The sequence below is a fragment of the Silurus meridionalis genome, chromosome 18 (assembly GCF_014805685.1).
Source record: "Silurus meridionalis isolate SWU-2019-XX chromosome 18, ASM1480568v1, whole genome shotgun sequence".
Classification (NCBI taxonomy): Eukaryota; Metazoa; Chordata; class Actinopteri; order Siluriformes; family Siluridae; genus Silurus; species Silurus meridionalis.
This window is the reverse complement of record NC_060901.1, coordinates 23,829,002-23,842,090: the sequence shown is the minus strand read 5'-3', so window position 1 is coordinate 23,842,090 and position 13,089 is coordinate 23,829,002. Positions and strand designations below refer to the sequence as shown.

The 13,089-nt window shown below is 38.0% G+C and overlaps 1 protein-coding gene across 1 annotated transcript; it reads left to right on the top strand.

Annotated features, from left to right (window-relative positions):
- The first annotated feature begins 1,002 nt into the window (after positions 1–1,002).
- Positions 1,003–10,789, top strand: fdft1 (farnesyl-diphosphate farnesyltransferase 1). The gene is given in 8 exon segments (XM_046873897.1): positions 1,003–2,413; positions 3,740–3,923; positions 4,051–4,179; positions 5,580–5,651; positions 5,653–5,772; positions 6,752–6,928; positions 7,851–8,003; positions 9,040–10,789. Coding segments are annotated over 8 exon segments (1,398 nt in total). The 5' UTR covers positions 1,003–2,069; the 3' UTR covers positions 9,259–10,789.
- Positions 10,790–13,089: the final 2,300 nt, after the last annotated feature.

Here is a 13,089-nt window from a genome sequence, read left to right as displayed (position 1 = left end):
TTGCCATCAAACCTGTTGTATGCATGTCGTAAAGAGCATGTTGTATTGTGGAATAAATACATGCAATAATCAGAAATATTTATTTAGTAAATAGGAATAGAAGGATGTGCACCAATCACCATTATGGCTACAGAGTCTTTCCATCTGAGAGGTTTAATCTGTCCGAAAAACATGTCGTTTCTTTTAATCAGATTGGTGGGATTACTGTGTGTGTGCGTGTGTGTGCATGTTTGAGCTCTTATAAAACATTTCTGTTTGTAAAGAAATAATTCACTCATATGTGTGCACTTTTTTGCCATCCAAAAGGTCTGTGTACCTGTCACACCTTTACGTCCATGGTGAACATCCTGTTCTAGAAGAGCTCCTTTTTTTTTAAATAAAAAATCATATAGAGGTGAGACAAGGATGTCTGGTGTTCACCGAGTCAGGTGTTCAGTGTGGTTGAGGTCAGTGAGGTTGAGGTCAGGCCTGTATGCAGAAGAACCCATGCTCCTCCTCCACTCCGACCTTCATTTACAGAAGTAGGACCAGATTTGAGCTTCTTAGTTCTTAGATAATTGTACAGCATACAATACATATACGTAAGATGACGGGCAGGTGTCCACAAACTTATGACAATGTCCTGTAGCTGCATCATTTTTTCTTGCTTGCATATCCAGCAGAGATGAAGTTTGATGCTTTTACAGACCGATTGAGTGAGGTATGTTCTGAGGGTGAGTTGTATTGCCAAAAATAGATGGACACCTGAGGATTAAACATCCATCTCCAACAGCCTCCACTCTTTTGGGACGATTTCCATTCGATTCTGGATTTATAGCGTATAAAACTATATTTTTAGATGCTGGCAATAATTAACTCTCATCACTAGTGATGATCTGCACCATAAGGTGAAAACACAGTGCACTATTCTACCTTTATGGTTCAGGTTTTCACCATTAAATCTAAATAAAATAAAAAATTCACTTTATATGTTGCATTTTTACCACAATTTTCAACCTTTGTACTTTTTTATTTGAAAGTGGATATATATATTTTTTGACATCTATGACACTTTTGACACAAAAGTCATAGATGTTGTCTACTTTTACATGTTGTTTTACACCGTGATTCAAAATAATAGTGTTGTTCTATACGTTTTTATTTGTCCTGATCAGGCATTCTTTCTATCGGTTGCATACATGTGATAGAGTAAAGGGTAAAAGTTTAAATGTTGGCTAAAAGAGAATGATTGTGCATGCTTTACATTATACAACTAGTTTTTAAACCAGTTGTGTAGAATTGTTGTACTTTACTGAACAATTCCAAAACTAGTCTGTTATCCAACCTACATATCTGCCTACACATTAACTACAGCTGGGCAAAATGTCGTTAAAATTATTAATATCATGATTAACATCCGCCACCCAGATGAGATGGGTTCCCTTTGGAGTCTGGTCCCTCCAAAGGTTTCTTCCTAATACCATCTCAGGCAGTTTTTCCTTGCTGCTGTCAACTCACTGGCTTGCTCATTAGGGATACAATTATTTTATGATGCAATGTTCCTCATACTGAATTAAATTGGATCTATAATGGCATGAAACAAAGGAACACGTATTTTTCGTCCAAATTGCAAATCCCGCCTCTAGAGGCCGCTCTCGCACTGTATAACGCAACCTGGAAAAACTATCGGTATGGATTTTTGCCGATAGCCAATAGTTCCAGCAATTAGCTATCGGTACCGTATAATCGAGAAACTGATGAATTGGTCGACCTCTACGTAAAAAGGAGTTTTGGTCACTGTATGTGATTTTTCTACTAATAAAAGTTTCAATGCACAATGTGAGAAAAGAATTGTAGATCAAACTTTTTTTTAAGGACTGGATGGTTGTTTTTGAAGACTGTTCGAGATCAGATGTTTGTTTCCTGGTGCTCATGACTTTACAGATTGACTGGTTTGTGAGTGGGGAGAAAAGTGGGCGGGAGGGTAGAAGAGCTGAAGCCGTTCCTTCCATTGACACGTCCGTTAGACGCGTGTCCAGGTTTAGTCTTTTTCGTGGCGGTTATGAGTTCCGCGACACGCTGACGCGCAGATGGCGGGGGTTTGCTGCAAGAGCACGGCGCCGTTCTGCTCCGCGTTCAAGCGCACTCTGTCGGTGCGCCACCCGGCCCCGATATCCACCCCGCGCTCAGCGCCCGCGGCCTGCGCCAGAGGAGGCGCGGGGCGGCGGCGTCGGCGTGGCGGCAGCGCGCTCCTCGGGCGCCCGCTGCACCTCCATCCCGCCGCCGTCGGCCTTCACCGACCCGCAACAACGCACTCGTTTTGCTCTTCTGTCCAGGAGTCGATGAGCGACAGCCGGAGAGCGTGCTACATCTACCTGAACCAGACCAGCAGGAGCTTCGCCGCTGTGATCCAGGCCCTCGACGGAGAGCTGCGGTAAGAACCACCGCTCTGACTTCCCCATGCTTTCTTAAGAGGCGTGTCCTCCAACAAGTAAACAAGTTTACACAACTTTCTTTCACACGCATTTGATTAGGATTCACGTTTTTCCTACACAATTTAAATACATATTTTATTCTCCAGAATATTGCACAAGGTTTGTGGACGCCATGTTTTTGTTTTTTTGTTTGTTTACCTCATGATTGCATGCATTAAAGTTTCCAAAAATGTGGTTATTGAAACGACTATAATGACTTTATTTGCTTTAAATTTCATAAAAAATGCATGATTTATATTGCCTTATGAATATATTACACACTAGAGATAAAAGTCTTCTGTACTTCCTGTTCCTTTTTTTGTATTGTCTTATAAAACAACAACAATTCCCATGATTAAATATACATTTTTTTAAACATTTCTGCAAAAGTACTGATCTGTGAGTGGATATAATAGACATAGTTTAGGGGTCCAGGTACCTCCTATATCAGGACTGCATTGGAACTGGTTGGGGGGCCCTTGAGCAAGGCCCTTAACGCTCTGTTCTCCAGGGGCTCTGTGTCAATATGATAGATTTAGCAGCGAGCAACCAATCAGGATCGAGCGCACGCTCTGTTTTTACCTTGTTTTGATTGGCGCTTGGTGAATCTACTGATCACCGACATACAGTTCAGAAACTCCAGACTCGAACTCGCCACGACGCACGTGACCTTATTTACACGATTGTTTTGAAGTAGTTGAGAAGAAGGTTTGATGATAATTGAAATAGGCATCATTCTATTTAAAATAACGGTGCGTTAAAAGAACATTCATGTCTTTTCACATTCGATTGAGCGAAGAGTCACGTGACAGAAATGATCATAGGAACATTATCGCCATAATAAATCCTAGTACTGTGGATACTCGGTTACACTTGAAGGCAAATACTTTTGTACTTTTACTCAAGTGATATTTTACTCTACTAAAGTGTAGCTCTCAACTCAAGTAACTCAAGTGCACGGATTAGTTTGCTTCCGTTACGTCCTTATGCGTTTCACGTGCACCTTCTAGATCGCTGTTGATGATAAAGCTAGCAGGCCAAATGAAGATCGACTCTAGCGAGGGTTTTTATCGCTGCCGCATAATGTTTGCAGTCTTAATCTATAGTCTGGGCTTGAAAGATATCAGCCCCAGCCTAACTTCTTCATAAGGGGGGGGTCATTTTGTTATGACTGTCCTGGTTCCACAAACGTGCAATATGATTCAAATAAATGTTGTGGATGATAAAACTTCTAACATCTTAGTAAAGTGTTGTAATGAGAATATTTTCCATTCTGTCTCTGTTAGCCATGCAGTGTGTATATTCTACCTTGTTCTTCGAGCCCTGGACACAGTTGAGGATGATATGACCATTCCTCTGGAGAAAAAAGTCCCTCTCCTGCATCATTTCCACACGTTCCTTCACCAACCAGATTGGTGTTTCACAGAGAGCAAGGAGAAGGACAGACAAGTTCTAGAAGATTTTCCTTCGGTAATACACACGTGGACACGGCATTTTTGATTCCCAATGGTTTGCTAGCAGATTGTCCAAACAATCTTTCAACATCAAATTTTATTCCGCCTTGTGTTAAATGATATTGTTGTCCCACTTTTTGCAGATTTCAGTTGAGTTCCGAAACCTGGCTCAGGAATACCGGGATGTCATTTCGGACATTTGCCACCGAATGGGGGTCGGGATGGCGGAGTTCCTTGAAAAGAAAGTCGACTCGATGCAGGAATGGGATAAGGTGAACTTTCGGCTTGAGGACAGTGCGTTTGTGTGAGAAATTGTACCTAAATGAATGAAGGATGAATTTGGCCAATATTGACCTCAAGCCAAGACATCTACAGTACCAAGTTAAAAAATGGTTTCTTTGGTTTTGCTATTTATAGGTATTTGAGTAAAAATGAGCGTTTTTGTTTTGTTCTACTGACATTTTTTCTTACAAATTTCAGTAAACATTGCTATTTAGAGCGTTTATTTTTCAGAAAATTAAAAAACGGTATAAAATAAGTCAAAGGTGGAGTGTTTTCCGATTTAAAATAATGCAAATAATACAAGTTTATATTCATATTTGGGGGAATAACCCTGATTTTCAGGCGTCTTAACGTTCTCTCCACACGTCTTCCACATTGCTGTTGGGTGATCTGTAGGAAGGTTGTTGCTCAATACCCTCTGGTATGATGACGACGACACCAGGCAGTCGTAAAATGATACTTCGTAAAGTTCTAAAGTCACGATTTACAGAACATCACACAAAGATATAGGTATAGGATCATAAACCAAATAAATAACTGCAGAAAGGCCACAATGCGGACAAGATTTGCATTTGGCAAAAAAAACCCCGAAAAAACTATCAAAAATTTACGTGCAAAATTAGAACAGAATTCGGATCGCTGAAAGTGAAATCTGTCACTGAGGGGGTTGGATTTTTTTCATGTACTTTAAAAATATTTATTAAAAGCGTCTTTCTTTCACATTTTTATTTACGTTATCATCATAGGCTGTGTATTAAATTATCGGGGAAAAAATCTGGTTGTTTGATGTGAAATCAGACATTGAGCACCCCCATATAACTGAAATGGCACGATCCTCGTTTTATGACACCTCAGCAAAAATTCGACTGTAAGATTAGTCAAATCGGGTTCCTCTTATCGAAGCATCGAATCTTCGACTATTCGTGGTCACCTGTAATTTAGATATTTACCATCAGCGAGAAATGGACTTCTTGGATTTGACGCTAACAAATTCTCGTTTATGCCGATAAGTTAATGCCTGCAAAAGAGTACAAGTCTTAACGAATACAACGACTAAATAGATTTATGTAGAAATCTAATATTATACAAGTCTGGATTCTGAGTCTATTGGATGGATGTATAGCACAGTCTTTGGCTGGATGAGTGAAGACAAGAGGGTTTGACTTTTGTAGGTCTAAAAGAGATGTAAGTTCAACGAGTTCCATGACACGAAAGTAGAGTAAAATATGACGTGTAAATAAAATGTCCATTGTTAAAAGTGCTATACAAACAAAAATGTATTGAATTAAATGCAGTATGGGGGGAAAACAAGTGTACTATAAGAATGCCTGGATGGTTCATATGAGGTTAAGTAACATTTCTGATGGACATCATGTTGCTTTCTCTGCAGTACTGTCACTACGTGGCTGGTCTGGTAGGCGTGGGTCTGTCTCGGCTTTTTTCCGCATCGTTGCTGGAGGAACCCTGAGGTGGGTCGGGATACTGAATTAGCCAACTCTATGGGCCTTTTTTTACAGAAGACTAACATTATTCGAGACTACCTAGAGGACCAGCAGGAAGGCAGATCCTTCTGGCCTGAGGAGGTAAGTCTGGTTATAAATTAGATTATATAGCATTTAATTAAAATGATGTACAATGTTCCAGTATGTCGGAATGAACAGAATCCAAATCAATACTTCGCCTGCAAAAGAGTCTCAAAGCATCTGGGTACACTTACACACAGCATATGAAGGAACTCGGCAGGTAGGTTGTTCCAAACATCCTGGAGAACTAGCCGCAGATCTTCTGTGGATGAAGGCTGCCTCAAATCCATCTGTCTTTTCATTTAGACACAGACAGACTCGCTAATGTTGAAATCAGGACTCTGTGGGGGCTTTTTCTTCTCCATGTTGAAGTTAGTTCTTCATTAGTTATATGTATGGGGTTATTGTCCTGCTGCAAAACAAATTTGCAGCCAATCAGACGCCTGTATTGAGGACACCATTTATTTTGACCAAATCTCCAACTCCATTTGAAATGTTGCCTTATACCTGCTAGCAACCTCCACCATGCTTCACTTTTGCCTGCAGACATTAATTATTGTACCAAAGGGTAGCAAAAGGTGCTCACACCAAATATTGATTTGATTTTAGGTTTTTATTTTCTTCTGTTCGCTCACTTTGCATATTGTAAATTGATGCAAAGATAAAACGATTCAAATTTCTTTTTGCAAATAAAATCGTATTTTTTACAGGATTTTATTTACACCTGCCTAAATCTTTCTCACAGTACTATACGTTTAAAACAGTAAAGGTCCTAATACTGTTCCAAAAGACTGTTAAACGGTGTCTTTCTCCTGAAACTGGAGTTACTGCAGCCCACATGAAAGTTATGTTATGGCAACAGAAATGGCTTTATCTCTCAAATTAAAAGAGCAACAAAAATAATATAGACGTCAGGTCGTACTTACAACAACGGGTTGTTTTTAATACTTATAATGAAATCCAATTACCGTTTTTGTTTTGTTTTTTTGTAGTAATTGCAGTGTGTGTGTGTGTGTCTGTTTGTGTGTATATGCAACAGGCTTGGAGTCAGTTTGCCTCTCATCTGGAGGACTTTGCTCAACCACAGCACCTGAGTTCAGCTCTAGCCTGCCTTAACCTGTTGGTAACTGATGCTCTGCGCCACGTCCCCGATGTCATCGCTTACCTTTCCCGTCTCCGTAACCAGAGTGTCTTCAACTTCTGTGCCATCCCCCAGGTGGGCCCGCGATATATCGCCGCATTCCAGATCTGAAACATCTTCCGTTTTATTGATTTGTAACTAAAACTCTGCCATGTATTTTGAACGCAGTGTCACTTTTTTTATTTTTTTTTACATATTAATAAAACATACACAACAATGGCAGGGTTATAAAAATAAACTTAGGGCAGTGTCACTGTGGCTAAAAATTTCGTTTTGCGCACACACGAAATCGCCGCCACTTCCATTTTTACGACTAGTGATATGGATTGTTTATTGTTTCATGTCCAGTTCCAAGAATTTCTCTTACAAGGAGAAAATCCTTACAATTCTGCATATTGAAGGATGGAAGGAATGAAGATTTTTATTAAAGTATGCTGAAAAAAGTAGAACAGTTATTTAGATCATATCTTTGGAAAATCAATATTAAATGTAAAACACACACTTTGTTTAGACACCTGTTTTACCCAAATGGGGTTTAAAAAATTTATAAAAAAAAATTTATGAAATGTTTCCATTTATTTAATTTTATTAATCAATTTAGTTTGTGCCGATTTAATTGATTACTCAATTGAATTGATATAATAAAGAAGTGTATTACATATTGTTTTTATATTATATCAATATATTAACTATATTTATATATATATAAATGTTAGTCATGTCTATGAGCTCATGTATGTGGAAGAGGGCAGATAGCTTACTGTACATTGATAGCTGCTGTTCAACAGGGAAGAGCTGGCAGCTGGGTTGGAATGTAGGTGCTATTATTTCAGCATTAAACAAATTTCTCTTTTTTTACAAACAGGAATATAAAAGCATTTTGTGTTAAATGAAACATAAATTAAAATATGACCTGGGCATGAGATTAGATCCATTGCACATCATTGCAATTAAACTCCCAATAATAAGAGAAAATGCAATGTGCCTCTGTGACCAGGTGATGGCGATAGCGACTCTCTCCGCCTGTTACAACAACCCACTGGTGTTTCAGGGGGTGGTGAAGATCAGGAAGGGGCAGGCTGTTACTCTGATGATGGATGCCACCAGTATGCAAGCTGTACAGAGCATGATAGCCCAGTACAGCCAGGAGGTGAGACCTTTATACAGGATACATGTATTTATAAGCGTGCTACAATAGATTACCAACAAGTGTAATGCAAAAGTGTTTGGTTTCTATTTAATTAAATAAAATAATATGGGCATCTTGCACTGAACCATCTGAATCCCCAAACAGATAAATCTCATCTAGTTTAAATCAACTGGATTTTTGTTGTCCAAAAGCTTCTTTTCAGATTTGCTTGAGGAAAGTCAGCTCAGTTATATACAGTATATCTTATATATAAGTCGACATTTAGCGGATTTTATCGATAGATAGGTTGGATCGAACTTACCAATAACCGATTAATCAACCGATCGGTTTTTTTAATAGATAATGGATTAAAAAACTCCATGTAAAATAGTACAGATCTTTATTACAAAAAGAAAAACAACAGTACTGAATCATGAAAATGTGCTAAATGGGAAAAAAAAGAATATATTAAACATAAGACATGCATTCAAACTACAACAAGAAGTAACACTCCAAATAAATAAAAACAGTTACATCCAAAATTAATTAAAAAAAAAGACACTTCAAACAAACATCACGCGGCATCATTGATTCGCCTCAAGAGGCCGCTCTCGTACTGTATAACGCAACCCGGAAAAACTATTGGTATGGCTGTTTGCCGGTAGTCAATTTTTTTCAGCAATCAATTGTCAGGTCCAATTTAATTCGGCGATGAATCGGTCAACCTCTAATCTAGTATATCACTTATTACATAGTTTGCAAAGCAGCTTTAAATAAATGTGGAGGCAGATTAAGATCTGTAACCAGCAAATCTAAGGCACTGGCTAGTTTTTAGTGGTAAATAAAAAATTTATTTTCTCAAATATACAGTATAATTTGGACTTTTCACACCCCTGATGCTTATTCTCAAGTATTTTTCCAAATTTTTGTCAAAAAATTGGCTTTCCGAATGTGATGGACACAAGTAAACGAGTTATTTCCTCAGCATTTCCTGTGATACTCTTGTCCTAGTAATCCTAATCGAGTGTAGTCCTTCTCCTCCTCTTCTCCCCTTTAGATCCTGCAGAAAGTGTCGCTGTCTGATCCGTCGCGGGATAACACACTGTGCATCCTTGGTGTGATCCAGGAAAAGACACTTTCCAAGGCGACGTTGCCGGCCCGCTCCCACAATTTCTCACATCTTTATCTTTCTGCCGCTACAATTTTAGCTTTTTTCAGCTGGCAGTATCTAAACGCCACTCAGTCTCCGAACAGTGCGGACATGCAGGGCCGCTGAGTCTGGATCTCTTTCAGTCAACCCCCAAGCAAACCAACAAGCACATTAAAGACTGTTAGTAATGAATAAAAAAAATAGCTTTATATATGTCCCTACTGAAATATCAGCATTCTCATGTTCCCTCTTATTTGCTTGTCCTCTTTTATATCTGCAGCTTGTTTCTATAATTTACATTTAGCATTATGTCCATATGCAAGTAAAATATATTTCTACAAAGTAATCATGCGTTTTAATGAACAGTTAAAGCAGTTGTAGCTCGACAGATCACTGTGCATCCCCAACCAATGCAAAGAGCAATAATAGATTTAATTCAAGAGCTAACACCGCAATACATTTCCCAACATTAGCTAGCTAGTCGTTTGTTTTTTTTCTTTCTTAAAAAGATGGCTAGCTTTTCACTCATGTTACCTAATCACGTCCGTGAGGAAATGTTTTTGTTTTTTGGTGTATATTTTTACCAAGCGAGATTTGTTTGGAAAGTATTTTCCGTAAACTAGCTGTTTGGGGTTTTCCTCATGTTAGCTACAAGTTTTTATAATACTAGCTAGTTTTGTTTGAGGATTTTGAATAATGTAAGCTGGTTGGAATATTCTTTACATTTTAACTAGCTGTGTGTGTGTGTGTGTGTCTGTGTGTGTGTGAGAGTTTTTACTCATACTAGCTAGTTACTGTTGTATAAATATTTTCTCCTAAAGGCTAGCTAGCATTGTTTGTATTTTCACTGATCTAAGCTAGTTTTGTTCAGGGATATTCATTTTTTTTGTTTGTTTGGTTTTTTGTTCAGAAAATATTTGTTGAGGAATATTTTTTTACTTTTTGCTACCCTAGTCTGAGGGTTTCTGAATAACACCAGCTAGATAGCAAGCGGTTCTTATATGACTAGATAGTTTAGTTTGGGCATATTTTCCTGAAGCTAACCAGCGTTTGTTGGCAAATCATCTCACATTTGTTTGAAGATAAATATTATTTGCAGATAAATTAATGAGATCCTGTTAATTTAAGATAAGTTTCAGTTTGTCAAGTGTGAATGTCACTGATCATAAAATGTATTGAGTGAAAAAATTGTGTTCTTGCCAAACCTTTTTTCCCCCACATAGTTGGGTAGATTGCACTTTTGCAGCATATATTAAATGGGTCATGGTTGGTTTATATATTTTGTAGGAACCAAATATGAGATATTATATATCTGTGATGAACGGAGGGTTGCAGCATTTGGCATGGAAATTATGTCCTCATTAATGCTTTGTTGTAAACCTAGCTTTGTACATAAACAAATGTAAAAAATTATATATAATCTTTTTGTAATATGGGAATTTTTTTTGCCTCAATCAGAAAAAATTAAAGGGCGCAAAATCTAATTTGACATTATTGTATTTATTTTTGTAGTAATCTAATATGTAGTCACTGAAAAGTGTTAGAACCTGGAAGAAACTTAAAGCTTATGCAGTTATATAAAAAATTATGTACTGGATTGTGATTTGCTATTTTTTTGTGATTAAACATTAAAACCAGACTATTCTGATGAAATGCACATTTGTGGTCTTTTTGTCTTGTGATTCTGATGCAGTTCACTTTTATTTTTTCAGAATAAAGTTCACAGATTGTGTACTTTATTACTTTACTGTGGCAATACACTACTGAATAAATAAAGCAGTGCCGGTTAGGAACTGCTCAGGTTTGTCCTTTGTCATATTTTCATGCTATCTAGTTGGGGATATTTTCCTAAAGTTAGTAAGCTTTTTTTGAGGGAACATCAGAAATTATAACTAGTTGCCTTTAAGAATATTTGGTCATTTTCATTCATCTTATAAGCTAATAAGTTTGGGGCATTTTCTCCCAATGCTAGCAATGCTAAATGCTAGCCAGCATTGGTTTATGAATTGTCTCTGGTTTGTTTAAAGGTACATCTTGTATTTATTGGGTTCATTGTAGGGTTTGTGTACATAGTATTTCTGTGGTGTTTTTTTTTTTTTTTTTAAACCAAAATTAATTAAGGCCATTCTTTACTCTGGAATTACTACATCAATGCCAGTTTTCCAATTCCCAAACAGTGAGGTAGAATCCAGTATTTAATTCATTTCGACAGAGGACGTTTTCACACGATTTTCAAAAACCATATATATGGCGCAACATGAAACATTACTCACACCACCAATATGCAACAGGACAGGTGTTGTTACTATAACAGATGGTTACAGGACTAACCATATATAGCTTGAAACTGTCTGCTGTCTGGGATGTGTTAACCACCATGCATATGTTAACTTTGCAAATCCTACCACTATTTTCAGAAACTGGGAAAAACAGCTGCAATCACAATTTATAACAACAAATATGTTTTCAATATGTTATTCAGAAGTTTCTCAACCTCAGCCGCTTCACTTAAGTAGAAGATGCCTTATCAAGCCATCAAATGTGCACAAACAGAACTATGTTATCTCTAGATGTCAAAATCATATTTAGTTAATAGTGAAATAAGCCAAAAATGTGAATATAAAAAGTTGCTACATTCAAATGTATTCATGGGTGTAGTGTGTGTGTGTGTGTGTGTGTGTGTGTGTGTGTGTGTGTGTGTATAGAGCTATAGGATACACTTGATTCAAATCTATGGTAGTTCTATTAAATATATCTTGAACTGCTATTTCATGGTATACAGCAGGTACCAAGACCACCTTGGGGCTCCATTTTCCCCACAGTGGATTTTGGCCTTACCCGGAGTGTTTACAGGATTGGATAAGGACACACTACATCCCAAACCAAGAAATAGATTTCAACTCTAATTGTTCTTGCAGCATTACTATAATTCACAAATACATCTCATCAGCATTACCACAGCATTGTGCACAAAAACACAAGTTACTTCCTATTATCGCTTTCATTATAACAGCTATAAATAGATGTTTCCTTACCCGCTACTCTCTTTTGTCTGTTGCAAGCATTCATATACACATGCACTGTGTTCAAAATGGTGTTCACTATTCACCATATGGCAAAGGTGTTTCTGGGAACATAGTTAGAGGGGACAGAATTGGTCGATCGGATTATCCAATCTGCCAAACATGCAGACACTGATGAAGAGTTTCAGTTAATACATCTCAGAATGGGGAAAATGTGGTTTTATTGGCGCGTGATTGTTTCAGAAAGTCTTGTCCTCCTGGGATTTTCATGCATGTCAACTCTTAGTTGACCTAAAATGGTGCTAAATGCAGACCGGTTTCATCCGAACTGTACAAGAGAAGACTGGGAATGGGAAAATGCCAGGCTATATGTTGCTGTTATAGCTTGTCCACCCAAAGATTTGCATTTTGTAATGCTTTTCTTCTCAGTACGGTTGTAGGAAATGGTTGTCCTGTCAGCTTGTATGTGCCACATGACCGCATGACTGGCCAGTGAATATACACTATATGTGCCAAATGTATGGTCATCTGCCCATCACACACATAATTATCCATTCCACAGCCATAAATATTAACAAATTTGGTCCTCACTTTCTATTTAGTCCACTCTTAACTCAGGCAAGACTTTTGTGAGGCTGTGGGACAAGAGGGTCTGGTGCACATGTGGTTTTATCGTTCATCCTGAAGGTGTTTATTGGGGCTGTCGTGGAGGTCTGAGATCTGACAATTTAAAACAATTCCAATGGGAATCAAATCCATTGTTATAAACCCTGAGGTGAAGGCACAGAAGTCCACAGTGGTGTAGGAATGGAGTTTGACCTCGACATTTCTGGCAAGACTTTTTTGAGGATGTTGGACGGGAAGGTCTGGTACACAGATGGTTTAATGGTTCATCCTGAAAGTGTTCATTGGGGTTAGGTTTCACTTCAGGGCT